This window comes from Misgurnus anguillicaudatus, chromosome 3 (assembly GCF_027580225.2).
Source record: "Misgurnus anguillicaudatus chromosome 3, ASM2758022v2, whole genome shotgun sequence".
In the NCBI taxonomy this organism is placed as follows: Eukaryota; Metazoa; Chordata; class Actinopteri; order Cypriniformes; family Cobitidae; genus Misgurnus; species Misgurnus anguillicaudatus.
Genome location: NC_073339.2, coordinates 1635328 through 1648600, shown reverse-complemented (window position 1 = coordinate 1648600; position 13273 = coordinate 1635328). Strand labels below are relative to the sequence as shown.

At 37.1% G+C, this 13273-nt stretch overlaps 1 protein-coding gene and 1 pseudogene across 1 annotated transcript in view; both read left to right on the top strand.

Moving 5' to 3' along the window:
- Nucleotides 1–13273, top strand: part of LOC129445206 (uncharacterized) — a 76536-nt pseudogene that overhangs the window by 14388 nt on the left and 48875 nt on the right.
- LOC129445207 (uncharacterized) overlaps nucleotides 7815–13273 on the top strand; it is a 28395-nt gene continuing 22936 nt past the window's right edge. Inside the window, exons 1-2 of the mRNA XM_073860009.1 lie at nucleotides 7815–8060; nucleotides 8156–8510. Of these exons, the coding sequence (XP_073716110.1) occupies nucleotides 7908–8060; nucleotides 8156–8510 (508 nt within the window). The 5' untranslated portion in view covers nucleotides 7815–7907. The remainder of the gene's footprint in view (nucleotides 8061–8155; nucleotides 8511–13273) is intronic.

Sequence of the window (13273 nt, the reverse complement as noted above, 5' to 3'; positions counted from 1 at the left end):
ATATTGAAACCAAGACAAAAATACTAAGAAAGTAATTTTTTCAGTGCAGTAAGGCATAAATAGAGTAGCTTCTAGTGAATATAATAAAAGAGGTTGTAGGGGTGTGAAGGATTAACTGAAATATATTCATACACAAAAAAAACTAGACAAACAATTTAAATTTATTAGCTACAGCAGTAAAAATTGCTCGGTCAGAACAAGTACATGAATTTTACAAGTTGTTTATGTAGATTGTATTTTATAAGCTTAATTATGGTTTCTTTTAAAAGTGATTTAAGACTTCATTTAAGGTGCTAATTTACTGACAAATGTCGAAAATGCATGTTGGGTAAAAGTACAAAAGCACAGTATGATGCACGACCGCGTACCCTGCTAGAAGTAAAAAGTTCTAAGAACGTTCCCTGAAAGTTCCCAAAAACATTCTGCCAACGTTAAAAGCAGGGCTCAAAATTAACTTTTTTATTTGGTAGCACTGGTGCTCCCAACTTTAAAGAGTTAGGAGCACCAGCAAAAATTTAGGCGCATCCATCCAAAAATTAAAAAGCACCACAACTACAATGTAAATGTTAATAGATTTATTTTATTAAAAATAAAACACCACCACCGGGCTTTACACGTCCTATGGCCAGCATTTAAAAGTTGGTCTTATATTTTATTTTATTTTATTTTTTGCTGCATAAATTCCTAAATTATTACCCAACTGCACATTACAAAAGTGACCCTAATATAGAAGGCTAATATATATTGGTATTGATAACTGCATTACCAGGATGCTTTTACTACCAAATAGGCAATGTTTTTAAAAAAACAACAAAAACATACCATCAGCATTGTCGTATTCCACAGCAACATGGACCACAAGGATGTTTGTCGAATGTCCATTCACCAGCGCATGCGCACATACACCATTAAACACACTGACAGACAGGTCGGTGTCTCCATCAATAATAAACACATTTGTCATGACACGTCTTGTGTTTTTGGCACTTTCGCCATGTTTAAGCAAGGTACGTCTTGCGCTTAAAATGTTTTGATTCCGCCATTAACGCCGTTTTACAGGATTTACAGTAAACACAGTAAGTTACATTTTCATAGCGGAGACACTCGAAATCTTTAAGCCACTCTCTCTGAAAGGATACAGTAATAACCTTGGCTGTAATCGGCTCGCTCTCGTCATGCTCGCGACGCGTTCGTCTTTTCACATTTCTGCGCTTCACGGCAACAAGGAATGACTGACGCTCATATTAGCCAATCTGCGGTCTTCATTAAACGCAAGAACTTAATGGTGAAATTTGATTGGTTATGTATCGTTGGAGAGAACAATGAACCTGGGACAGCGCCAGCACGCAGGATCACAATCAACTCGCGTCACAACAAAATGGGCAGTCGCACAAATGCTCCCAAATATATTTTAAGGTCGCACAGATTAAATTTCGGTCGCATATGCGACCAAAATGGTCGCAATTTCGAGCCCTGGTTAAAAGTGTCCAGTTTTTTAAAGTTCTAAGAACGTTTCTGGGTTGTCTGAACGTTAGAGGAATGTTACATTTTTCAATTTTTAAACGTTATGACAATGTCATGTTTTAATGTTCACACAATGTTTAAAACAACAACTGTTTATTATATTGACTTGTTTAATTGTTATGTAAATGATAGAGAAACATTGCATTTTAAGTCATCCTTATTGTGATTAGTGTTTGTTTTAGTTGGACTCTTGACACTTGACTTTTTCCTTGCTATTTTTTTCCCTGGTTGTGTTAACTTTGTGTTAATGCACCACATTTGTTATGAAACTGTAAAGTTAATAGTGTAATTCTGTGGTTGTTGGTACATAATGGTAAAGATCATCACCTAATTCATTTACTAATCAAAAGTTTATTTTCTGTCAATAATGTATATTAGATCCAACTCTTTCACAGCAGTTTGTCATTAAGGAGTTTTAGAAACTTTGGACAAAAAATCTCCGCTGTATAATTGGGACGCACAAACATCAAGAATCAGAGTTTGAATCTCAACCATGGTGACAATAAAATTGTTTATAAAAATCCTTATTTATCCATGCTGCAGTTTATGTTGGGAATCCTGAATGAGATTTGAAATTTGTTAATACCCAGCATGCATTGCAGCATGAAGTTTTTCATTTAATTGTCACCATGGTTGAGATTCATACTCTGATTATATGATGGAATTTTTTTGTCCAAAGTTTCTAAAACTCATTAATGACAGACTGTACACTATTAACTCTACACATTCATAACAAATGTGGTGTATTAACAAAAAGTTAACACAACCAGGGAAAAAACTATCAAGCAAAAAGTCAAGTGTCAAGAGTCCAACTAAAACAAACACTAATCACAATAATGGTGACTATAAATGAAACAAAACATCAACATCTAAACCTAATAAGTGAATTGTGTTTCTACAGCAATATATTTACTGAACATTCAGAAATAATGTTTTATAAAATAATAAAATGCAATGTTTCTCTATCATTTACATAACAATTAAACAAGTCAATATAATAAACAGCTGTTGTTTTAAACATTGTGTGAACATTAAAACATGACATTGTCATAACGTTTAAAAATAGTAAAATGTAACATTCCTCTAACGTTCAGACAACACAAAAACGTTCTTAGAACGTTCTTAAAACTACAATTTAAAAATTCTCTGAATTCTCTGTGTGAATATAGAAAAAGATACAGAATTCATCCTTCTTTGTGTAAATAAAAGTGAATTTATTTTTTTCATGTTTCTTTCAGATGTGAAGAGTGAATTATGTTTGGATGGAGAAATGACTTCCTTGACTCTTTCCTGCATCACCGATGGAGAGACATTGAGCTCACAGAGACATTTAGAGAGAAAACACACAGAACATAAACATCATCTGAAGAAACACACCAGTGACAGACCGTATCAGTGCCGTGAATGTGGAAAAACCTTTAGGTATTCAGGTTCCTTGAAAAATCACCAGAAAATTCACTCTGAAGAGAAACCCTTTCAATGTTTACACTGTGATAAACATTTCCGTCAGAAATCTCATTTGATAGTCCATGAGAAAGTTCACACTGGAGAGAAACCTTATCACTGTAATGTTTGTAAGAAGAGTTTTAATCAACGTCACCATTTAGTGTCACACCAGAGAACTCATACAGGTGAAAAACCTTACAAATGCTCTCATTGTGAGAAGACGTTTACGGAGTCACGTTCTGTAAAAATCCATGAGAGACTTCACACTGGAGTGAAACCTTACCACTGCTCTCACTGTGGGAAGAGCTTCTCTGATCCATCTCAATTCAGTGTCCATCAGAGACTTCATACTGGAGTGAAACCTTACCACTGTAGTGTTTGTGGGAAGAGTTTTAATAAACGTCACCATTTAGTTTCACACCAGAGAATTCATACAGGTGAAAAACCTTACAAATGCTCTCAGTGTGAGAAGAAGTTTGCGGATTCAAGCTCCGTAAAAGTTCATGAGAGACTTCACACTGGAAAGAAACCTTACCACTGTTCTCACTGTGGTAAGAGCTTCTCTGATAAATCTCATTTCAATGTCCATCAGAGACTTCATACTGGAGAGAAACCTTACCACTGCTCTCACTGTGGTAAGAGCTTCTCTGATCCATCTCAATTCAGAGTCCATCAGAGAATTCACACTGGAGAGAAACCTTATCAGTGTACTATTTGCGGGAAGGGTTTTAATCAAAAGTCAAACTTTGTAAAGCACCAAAGAATAATTCATACAGGAGAAAGACCTTACAAATGAACCTTTTCCATTGCATTGTACCTCACGATTTGGTTTGGGTCAGCTCACCTCACTTTGGCTTGGTTAGCTTTTCCATCGAGTTTAGTAACAATTCGGAGTGGGAGGGGTTATAGGCGTTTCGTTATATTTGCGCTGCCTACTGCTGTGACATCATACAATTGTGAGCGTTGTTGTACATTCCCATGCATTCATTTATTTCTCAGTTCGCAAAATTAAAAAAATTGACCGCCACAAATAGATGTTTGCATATCGTGTTTAACACTACCTCTGTCTCACAGTTTTTGTACAAATTCCTGTGCCATCAGTTGACGCGCTCTGCTGAGCTTCATTTAATTTGTATTTAAGCAAATGTGTCGATGTGCGCGCCACGAATGTGCCACCACAAACTGCAAGTGTGAAAAAACTGTTATGGTGTTACTGATTCTAAACCTGTGTATGTTTTCATCGCTATGTGCAGTTTGGGAACTTATAATAAAGCACAGATGACAACATGTTTACTCGAAAAAGTGCAAGCTACCACTAAGGTAAAGCTAATCTTACATTAAAGCGATGACGGTGGTAGTGACAATTCCATGCAGTTTGCTGACTTTTTTCATCGTGAAAATTAATGTGCATTTAAAAGACCTGTTTTAAAGAGCTGAACGATATATCTTGTTGCGATGATCTGTGGGCATTTTTGTTTATTATAAGCTCTTTTGAGTGCATGAACCGCTATTCTTTTATGCTGGTGAATGATCTTCGCTTCGCTTCAGTGACGAGCTCTCTGATTCATGCTTCAAGCCAGTTTGCAGACATTTCTCGTTATGAATGTAGATCTGGATGTAAATCCCTCATTTTAAAGAGCTGAACCATAACTTTATTTTTACAATGACACACACGTTCTTCCTATGGCATGCCCCTTAAGGCATTGGTTTGGCGTCTTCCGGGAATGTTACACTCTAATGGTGCATTCACACCAGCCGCAGTAGAGGCTTCAGAAACGCGCTAATCGCTCGTAGTTGGACGCTTGAAAATTTGAGTTTACTCGCGTGTGAAATTCTAGTCATTCGAGACATTCACGTGGAAATTCTCGTCAAGGGAGACTCCTGCGACTCCGCTTGCTTCCTGTGATCACGTCACTAATACAGAAAGGTCCTGATTGGTTAACGAGGCATGGAAATTGCAGAAGTTCAGATTTTTCAACTCGCGCGTTTCCCGTGGCAACGCTCAATTCGCGCGGAATGCGCTATTTGCACCACAGGATGTCTAATCACATCTTTGCATTGACTTAACATGTAAATCATTCGCGCTTGTCGCCTCTACTGTGTCTGGTGTGAACCCTGCATTAAAAGTGCTTGGTTGTTTTAACCAACAGCTGGGTTAATGTGAATCAACCATGTGTTGAAACAACCCAGCAGTTGGGTCATTTTAACCCAGCAGTGTGTTCTGTCCAATAGTGACCCAACCGTAGATAAAAAAATAACCCGGCAATTTTTAGAGTATATGGGAATGTATGGTTAATTGGTCCTCTTTCAGAACATTTACTGGACGTGTTTGCCTTCACACAGAAGTCTGTCTGGCAAATTTACGGGTACTTTCTGGGACCAAAGAGCTGTGTGAATGAGATTATAGTTTCTTTACACAGTCTTTACACAGTGATTGTGTATATTCGGTGCAAATGTTTGATGTGATAATGTGCTAAAACAAAAACAATTGATTTCTATGAATGACGTTGACTTCGGTTATTTGCGGCACGAATTAGCGAATGTGTTTTTTACCACTGTGTCAAATGTTCCCTCTTCCACCAGACAATTAAACAGGTCGATCAATGAGATCTGAGTATTACATCATGTTCCAGAATTAAGCCGTTGCTGTAACTCCAACAGCTAAACTCAGACGTTGGTGCTACATCATACAAACTGTATTGACAGAGCGTGTAAACACACCATTGAAACGAATCAAATTGATTTCATTTCATTTATATAGCGCTTTTCCAACACAGCTCTACATTAATTATTATTATTATGATGATGATTATTATTTGAAGAGATTTTAAAAGAGCTGCAAATGAGCAAAGAAAGAGTTCAGTTGTTGCTGTGCAGTCATCATCTCTATGGTAGCATGAGGATGGGCATCACACCAAGCTGGAATCATGTCTCAGAAGTCCTCAGAAAGATAAAGAAACCAAATGACTGAACCCACAGAGAATTATTTTTAAAAGATGCTGAATTCTGGTGAAAGTCAACATCTGAAAACTTTCTCAGAGTTCACATTTACCTCAAAGACAACCACTCCATTTTACAGCCACAGAAGAGTCACCTCACCAAGATTATAGTGTTTCTCTGTCTCGCTCTCTCTCGCTCTCTCTCTCTCGCTCTCTCTCTCTCATGCTGGACTGTATAGGTGATCAAATCTCACCTAATGTTTACCCACTTTAATCAAATTGTACAAATGTCTAACCATAAATATTTGGCCGCAGTGCGTCAGGTAAAATCCACCATTGACATAAAAATTGGGTTAGAAACTGAGACACCCAGGTCTCCCACACAAATTATCTTTTGTATGTAAATGAAATGTATCTTCACACAAAAATTAAAGATACAGCAAACTTATGTAATGATAGATAAATAAATTAACAAACAAACACCATTCGGTAAAACTATGGGTATGTGAAGGAAGGTGCCAGAGAATTCTGGGAATCTGTAAACAGATTTTCACACGATCGCTGTGTTTCTCATCATCAGGTAACATTTCTCTTTCATTTTTTACTATTAAAAGTAAGTTTGACATATCCTCAACCAGGCGTATCGTTCATTTATTTGGTCTGACGAACCACTTACTATTAAATATTTCACACACTGTTGAAGTGAAGTGACATCCACAGATCTTATCAGGGCATCCTCATGTTTTTGGGAAATGATTTACAAGTGTTTGTGTTTAACCCAGATTGTGTTTTACTATTGCAGTTTAAAAAATACATTTCCCAGCTACATTCAATTGTATTTCTACATCACATAATTTACAACAACAGTTTATTACTGTACTAAAACAGCATCAGCAAAGATTTTGCTTTAAAATAAAGAAATGTTCATGTGCATGTTTCCCAGACTAAAGCTGTCTTAGCCCAAAACACCTTGAACTGACATCTTAAAAAATATCTGTGTTATTGTTCTGTTTCGAGATGCATTGCACTGTGAAAAATGCCCTACTCCTTAGGTGTTATACAGGCACTAGACAAAATAATCTGAACACTTTGTTGACTAAAATAATTTGGCTAACCTTGATAAACTACTTTGCAAGTTTGCAAATGACCTCTTATTTAACTCTTTGTAGTCTTTAAGCTTTGTATTAGTGCAGTTTAAGTTCCTTCTCGAGTAATGAATGACAGATCAAAAGGCAAAAGCAGACCAAATAGCAAAAAAACACCTGTATAAAAAACATTATAAATATTCCATTTGGTAAAGGACAAGCTAAAGCAATCATTAAAAAAGAAGTGATGAAGAAATTGCAGAACATATGGGACATTGATAAAAGTGGAAGAAAATATTATAGTATACAGAAATGTATTAATGCACAGGGTGTGAATGGACAGAATAGAAAAGAGGAGTCTGTTTTAACCAGACTGAAGTTTGACCATACAGGATAAAACATTGTTTTATTAGGTAAAAGTAAATCAGATGACAAAAAACGTAGAACAATTACTGTTGCAATGTCGGAAATATAGTGAAGAAAGGATTTTATTAAAGCAAAAGAAGTCAGACAAGAAGAAAATGGAACCTTGAATGTTTTTGGGAACAACGGGAGAAGGGGATAAAATACTCAAGAAGCTGTTGTGGAATATCTGAAAAATATAGAGATGTATGATAGTATTTATGTTATTTATTAATTTGTTTCCCCTTATTTATATCTGCTAGTAGATCTTTCCATGCTGCATGCTTCGATACAGTAGCAGGACCAAAAACAAAGAAGAAGAAGAATGACAGATGAATAAAGTGTTGAGTGTCTTCTCTCTCCAGTACAGCAGGAGGCGCTCTGCAGCTCTTTAATCCGCCAATAAACCCACTAAAGAAAGAAAGAAAGAGCTCGCCTGTGATGTGTTTGTGTATCATCAGTGTTTTTCTCTCTTGAGTGTTTTATTGAGTGTAAACAGAGTCTTGTGTTGATGATGGATGTGATGTGCTGTAAATCAGTAGGAACTGATCTGTCCATGTTGGATATTGATGATTTTATCACAGAAATCTCTCAGCTGAAGAAAGAGGTGGCGTTACTGGAGACAAAGCTGAGGTTAAGAGGAGATGAAGGACTGAAGAGAGAGGTTTGTACAGCTTAAACATCCTTTACCTGAATCAGACAACATCAAATCATTTCTAATCTTACTCTGTGTGTGTTTGTTGTGAATCTTCCACACAGGACTCCGAGCTCAGTCTGACTTTACTCTGTTATACTGAGTCAAAGCACACAGACGCTCAGGACACTACAGTGTGTGACAGTAATCAGGACTTACAGGATGATGAATCTACTAATCAAACCTCCACAGAGTCTCTGGATTCTGTTTGTAACGCTGGAGAACAGCAGCAGACCAAACTCAAGATGTGTTCAGTCAAACTCATCGACTGCACAAACCTCATGATGAAGATCAAAACTGAACCCACAGAAATAAAAACTGAACCTACAGAAATAAAAACTGAACCAACAGAAATAAAAACTGAACCAACAGAAGATGGTTATGAAGACAATCATGATGATAATGGTTTTATTCCTCCAGGTATGTCTCCTCAGTTAATCCCTTATCCATTGGGCCAAATTGTTTATGTAACTATTAAATGAATAAGGGTTTTGAATTTAATTTTCAATTAACAATTAGTTCAGAGCCGATCCTGTACTTCTGGATGTCCTAAGTACTGTCAGTGCATTCATAAAAAAACTTTTGTTTTACTAAAAAGAAAATTATGTATAAAATAAAACAAAATAGCTGAAAAACTATAACAAACAATATAACTCAACAAATTTTCCAATTTGCTTTAAAACTAAGGCATGATCAGACACCAGCAGGGTTCCCGCGGGGTCTTAAAAAGTCTGAAATTTAGAAAGTTAAATTTAAGGCCATAAAAAGTCTTAAAAATGGCCAGATTTTCACCCTAGGTCTTAAATTTAATTAACCCAAGTCTTAAATTTCTTACCTCCATTTATACCCGAAAAGGTTGTCCGAAAAAAATAAAATGGTAAATTAAAATGCTGTAGAACTAATCAGTGACGGAGGAAGAATGTATTTGTTGGGTGGGCCTCTAAAAAGAAGAGTTCTGCACTTTGCGTGTCACTGAATGTCTCTTCAATCCAGTTTTTAATCATTATTTTTTAAAGAGAATACAAATGTAGGCTATTATAATCCACGCAATTCATGCTATAAGCTATATTTCAGGTGTTGTGATCCGACTGTATACTGTAGGTTTGGCGAGAAAAACCTTTTCTGTGTTAATTTAACCAACTAGCCCGTGGCTTACCAGAGCATTTGCAAGGTTCTGAAACAGAGGACCCAGAAGTGAAAAAATCAACACTGCTTTATTGAAAATCAACTTAAACAGTCAGGCCGTCAAGTCCCGCGCCATCAACAATGAGTCAACTTTAGTGTTACACAGTTTTCATATGCAGGCTACAAATGCGACCTCTGGAGGCTACAGCCTTCGGATTTAGAAACGGCATTGTTTGCCACAAACAACAAACCACGAACAGCCTTTTAATAGTAAATTTCCTTTTCATTTAATTATTGTGTAATTAGAGAGGGGAATAAATGCGATGGCGGTATAGCGCATATTTATGCACATAACGTATGGGTGGAGAAAGTGTAAAACATGTTAACAAGGCACCTATCAGCAGCTGACCATACTGATCTTCCCATATTAGTGGATTTTATTTGTCAAAAAAAATTAAAAAATAAAATAAACAAAGATATAATAAAAATATAATGTTTTGAGAATTTCTGAGATCATTGTGCCGCTTTGGTCTTAAATTTCACTCATAATGGTCTTAAAAAGGTCTTAAAAAGTCTTAAATTTGACTTGGTGAAACCTGCGGGAGCCCTGCCCAGAGGTAAACATACCAAAATACATGAATAATTATACAAATATGCAAACTTTAGACGTAATGTGCATTGTTTTAAACGCTAACATGAGTCACACAACATTTTGTGTGAATAAATGTGTTTATTTCTTAAGCATGTATGAAATATTTTGATTATTAATGCGTACAAGCATTTCTAAAAACACACACTGGACTAATATTAAATCTGGGGATTTGGACTGGAGTATTTGTTATAAATCCATTGCATGGTTAGTAGGGTGGTCCTTATTTTTTAACTTTAAAAAGTTCATGCTCTCACCCCACCAATATGTTTGAATAAATAAATTTTTCAAAATTTTTCAAAATTAATATTTAGAGGTTGCTTAAGACCTTTGAAGTTTAACACGTTTGAGTATTATGTGATACTTTGTGCCAGCATGTAAAATTGTTTTATAATATATACTTATGGCAGCAATGGACTTATTTGAACATACTCCATGCAATTAAAACTCCTGTTTTAGTTGTGATATGTCTTTCAAGCAAGAAAGCTTCAATGTGAATGAAGCACAATAGAAAATATTCACAGAGACAATGGCTGAAACAACATGAAGCAAGCCCGCTATGTGGTTACTTGGATCAGAAGAGACTGAAATAACTGGAACAGTTTTTAATATGTACAGTTTTTGCTAAATTATGTTATTTCGGAAATATTCAAAGGCATTGAGCAACCTCTAGATATTGTAGGAACAATGTTTTTATTGATATCCTAAAACATTTTGGGGGTTAGAGTTGAACATAAAAAACTAATTTGAGCCATTATAAGGACCACCCTAATGGTTAGTCAAGACTAAATAGGAATTTATAACATTATATTGTTTTTCACCTTCATGCCGCTTTTTGTTTTTCTTGCTCTGGACAGATAGCTATAAATCATCCATTTATCAAGGGGTAGGGCTGGACGATTTAACCTAAAATCAAAACCTCGGTTAATTTAACAATTGCCATCGATAACCATTAATGAACGATTATTATTATTTTGCGTCATAGTTTGCTGACAAGGTTTGTACTTTAAATATGCTCAGATATTATAGGTGAGAGATATTTTTCTATTGAAAGTGCATTTGTTATCTTTGTTATTTTAAAAGAATTGAAAGAAGAAGAAAGTATTAGTTGTTAGGGTTATTTTTTTAACATTCTGATTTCAACTGAAATGTCTAAATATGTAAAATAAATCTTTAGTCTGTTTTAGCTCAAAATATCTCACACATAATTTATTATAACATGTTAAACTTTATTAATTTATTTTTAAGTCTGCCACAAAATCAAAATTGATCCCCACAAGTAAATGTTTGCACATCCATCGCGTTTATCACTAAACCTCTGTCTCACAGTTTTTGTGCAGATCTTATCGCAACCGGTAGATCATTCCACAGATGAGAAAGAAAACCAAATATGGTACGCGATAGTGATTTTTTTCCCTTCTTGGGATGGCACCACAAGCCGTCACTCTGCGGCAGATCTAGAAGGTAAGAGGGTGCTCACCCAGGCCAAGAGCAGAGCTTTGAATTTGTTGCAAGCTGCTATGGAAGCCAGTGTAACCTGACAAAGAGAGGATTGACATGCACTCTCTTCGGATCATTGAAGACCACTCTTGCCGCAACATTTTGGATAATCTATAGGGGTTAAAATGTGCAGGCTGGGAGTCCGGCCAGTAATGCATTGCAGTAGGCCAGTTTGGAAAGGACAAGAGCCTGGGCTAGGACTTGTGTAGCATGCACAGATAGGAAAGGTCTAATTTTACTAATGTTGTAGAGGATAAATCTACAAGAGAGGGCAGTGCTGGCTGAAACTGATACTTTGTGAAACTGATCATCTATGACCACTCCCAGGTTTTTGGCATTCCTGGAAGGTGTAATGGTCGAAGAACTTAGTTGAATGGAAAGATTGTGATGAATCTTTGGGTCAGACAATATGATAAGCAGTTCTGTCTTAGCAAGGTTCAGCTGGAGATGATGATCCTTCATCCAGAGTGAAATGTCACTCAGGTATGCTGAGATGTGGGCAGAAACCGTGGGATTGTTAAGCTGAAACGGCAAGTAGAGTTGTGTGTCATCCGCATAGCAGTGGTAAGAAAAGCCATGTTTACGAATGAGAGAACGCAAGGATGTCCTATATATAGAAAAGAGCAGTGGTCTGAGCACTGAGCCTTGAGGTACCCCGAGCCTTGTGGTACCCAGGTACTGAGACATTGGGGTTCAGATGTGTCACCACTTCGGGATAACCAATGAAGAAATTGCCTGAAGGTATGGAATCTATGGGTATGGAATCTAATGGTGCTTTTCCATTGCATAATACCCTATGGTTTGGTTTAGTTTTGGTTGGGTCAGCTTACTTTTGGGAGCTTTACCTTAGTGCTAGCTTGCACTGTCTCGAGTAAACATGTTGTCATCTGTGCTCTGCTTTAAGTTCCCAAACACCCTTTAAGCGATGAAAAACATCCACAGGTTGAGAACGAGGAATGCCATACCAGTTTTTTCCAGACTTGCAGTTTTTATCGGCACATTAGCAATGTGTATATGCAACTTAATTGAGGCTCAGCGGAGCACGTCGACTGACGACGCCACCGGTGTTTATACAGAAACTGTCATGTGATACAGAGGTAGTGATAAACACAATGTGCAAACATCTTTGTGGTGGTCAATTTGAATTTTGTGGCGGACTGAGAAATAAATCAATGTATGGGGATGTTTAGCATTCCAACGACGCTCTCACTTGTATGATACAGCAGCAGGCAGCGAAAATATAACGACACGCCTATAATCCCTCCCACTGCGAAATCAATGGAAAAGCTAACCAAGCCAAAGGGAGGTGAGGTGAGCTGACCCGACCCAAACTAAACTAAACCGTGGGGTACTATGCAATGGAAAAGCGCCATAAGTGGGTGGTTAGTCGGGTGGTTTGAAGAAAAGATCTTGGAAAAGTCCACTTCAGATATGAAAGAGAAAGATGGGAGCGAGCATGCATCAGGAGTTTGAGCATGAGCAAGAGGCGGTGGCGCAGAGAACTGACTGCTGATAGTGTTTTTTACTTCACAAAGAAAGAAGCAGGGGGGAGCGTATGTAGGTTGCACCATAACATGACCAGTGGGGGATTGTGTGCAGTGACTGGGGGGATAAGTGATGTGATCAGTGAGGAAGTGAGTAGATGTGTGTAGCAGGGTAACCTGGGTGTGATGTGTGGAGCAGCAGTGTGTGTATATGAGATCTAAAAGATTATTATACCTGTGCTGCCCTACAAAGGCTAAGTGCAGTAACCAAACACTGAAATCGAGAAAAATGCCCTTTAAAGTTTTTTTACACCAGCCAGTCAAACATGTTACTGCAATTTTGGCACACAAAATTGGGACAAAATTGAACCAGGAGACTTTGTCACAAGACACAACCGATCTCACAAAGCCCATTTCAACCCTTA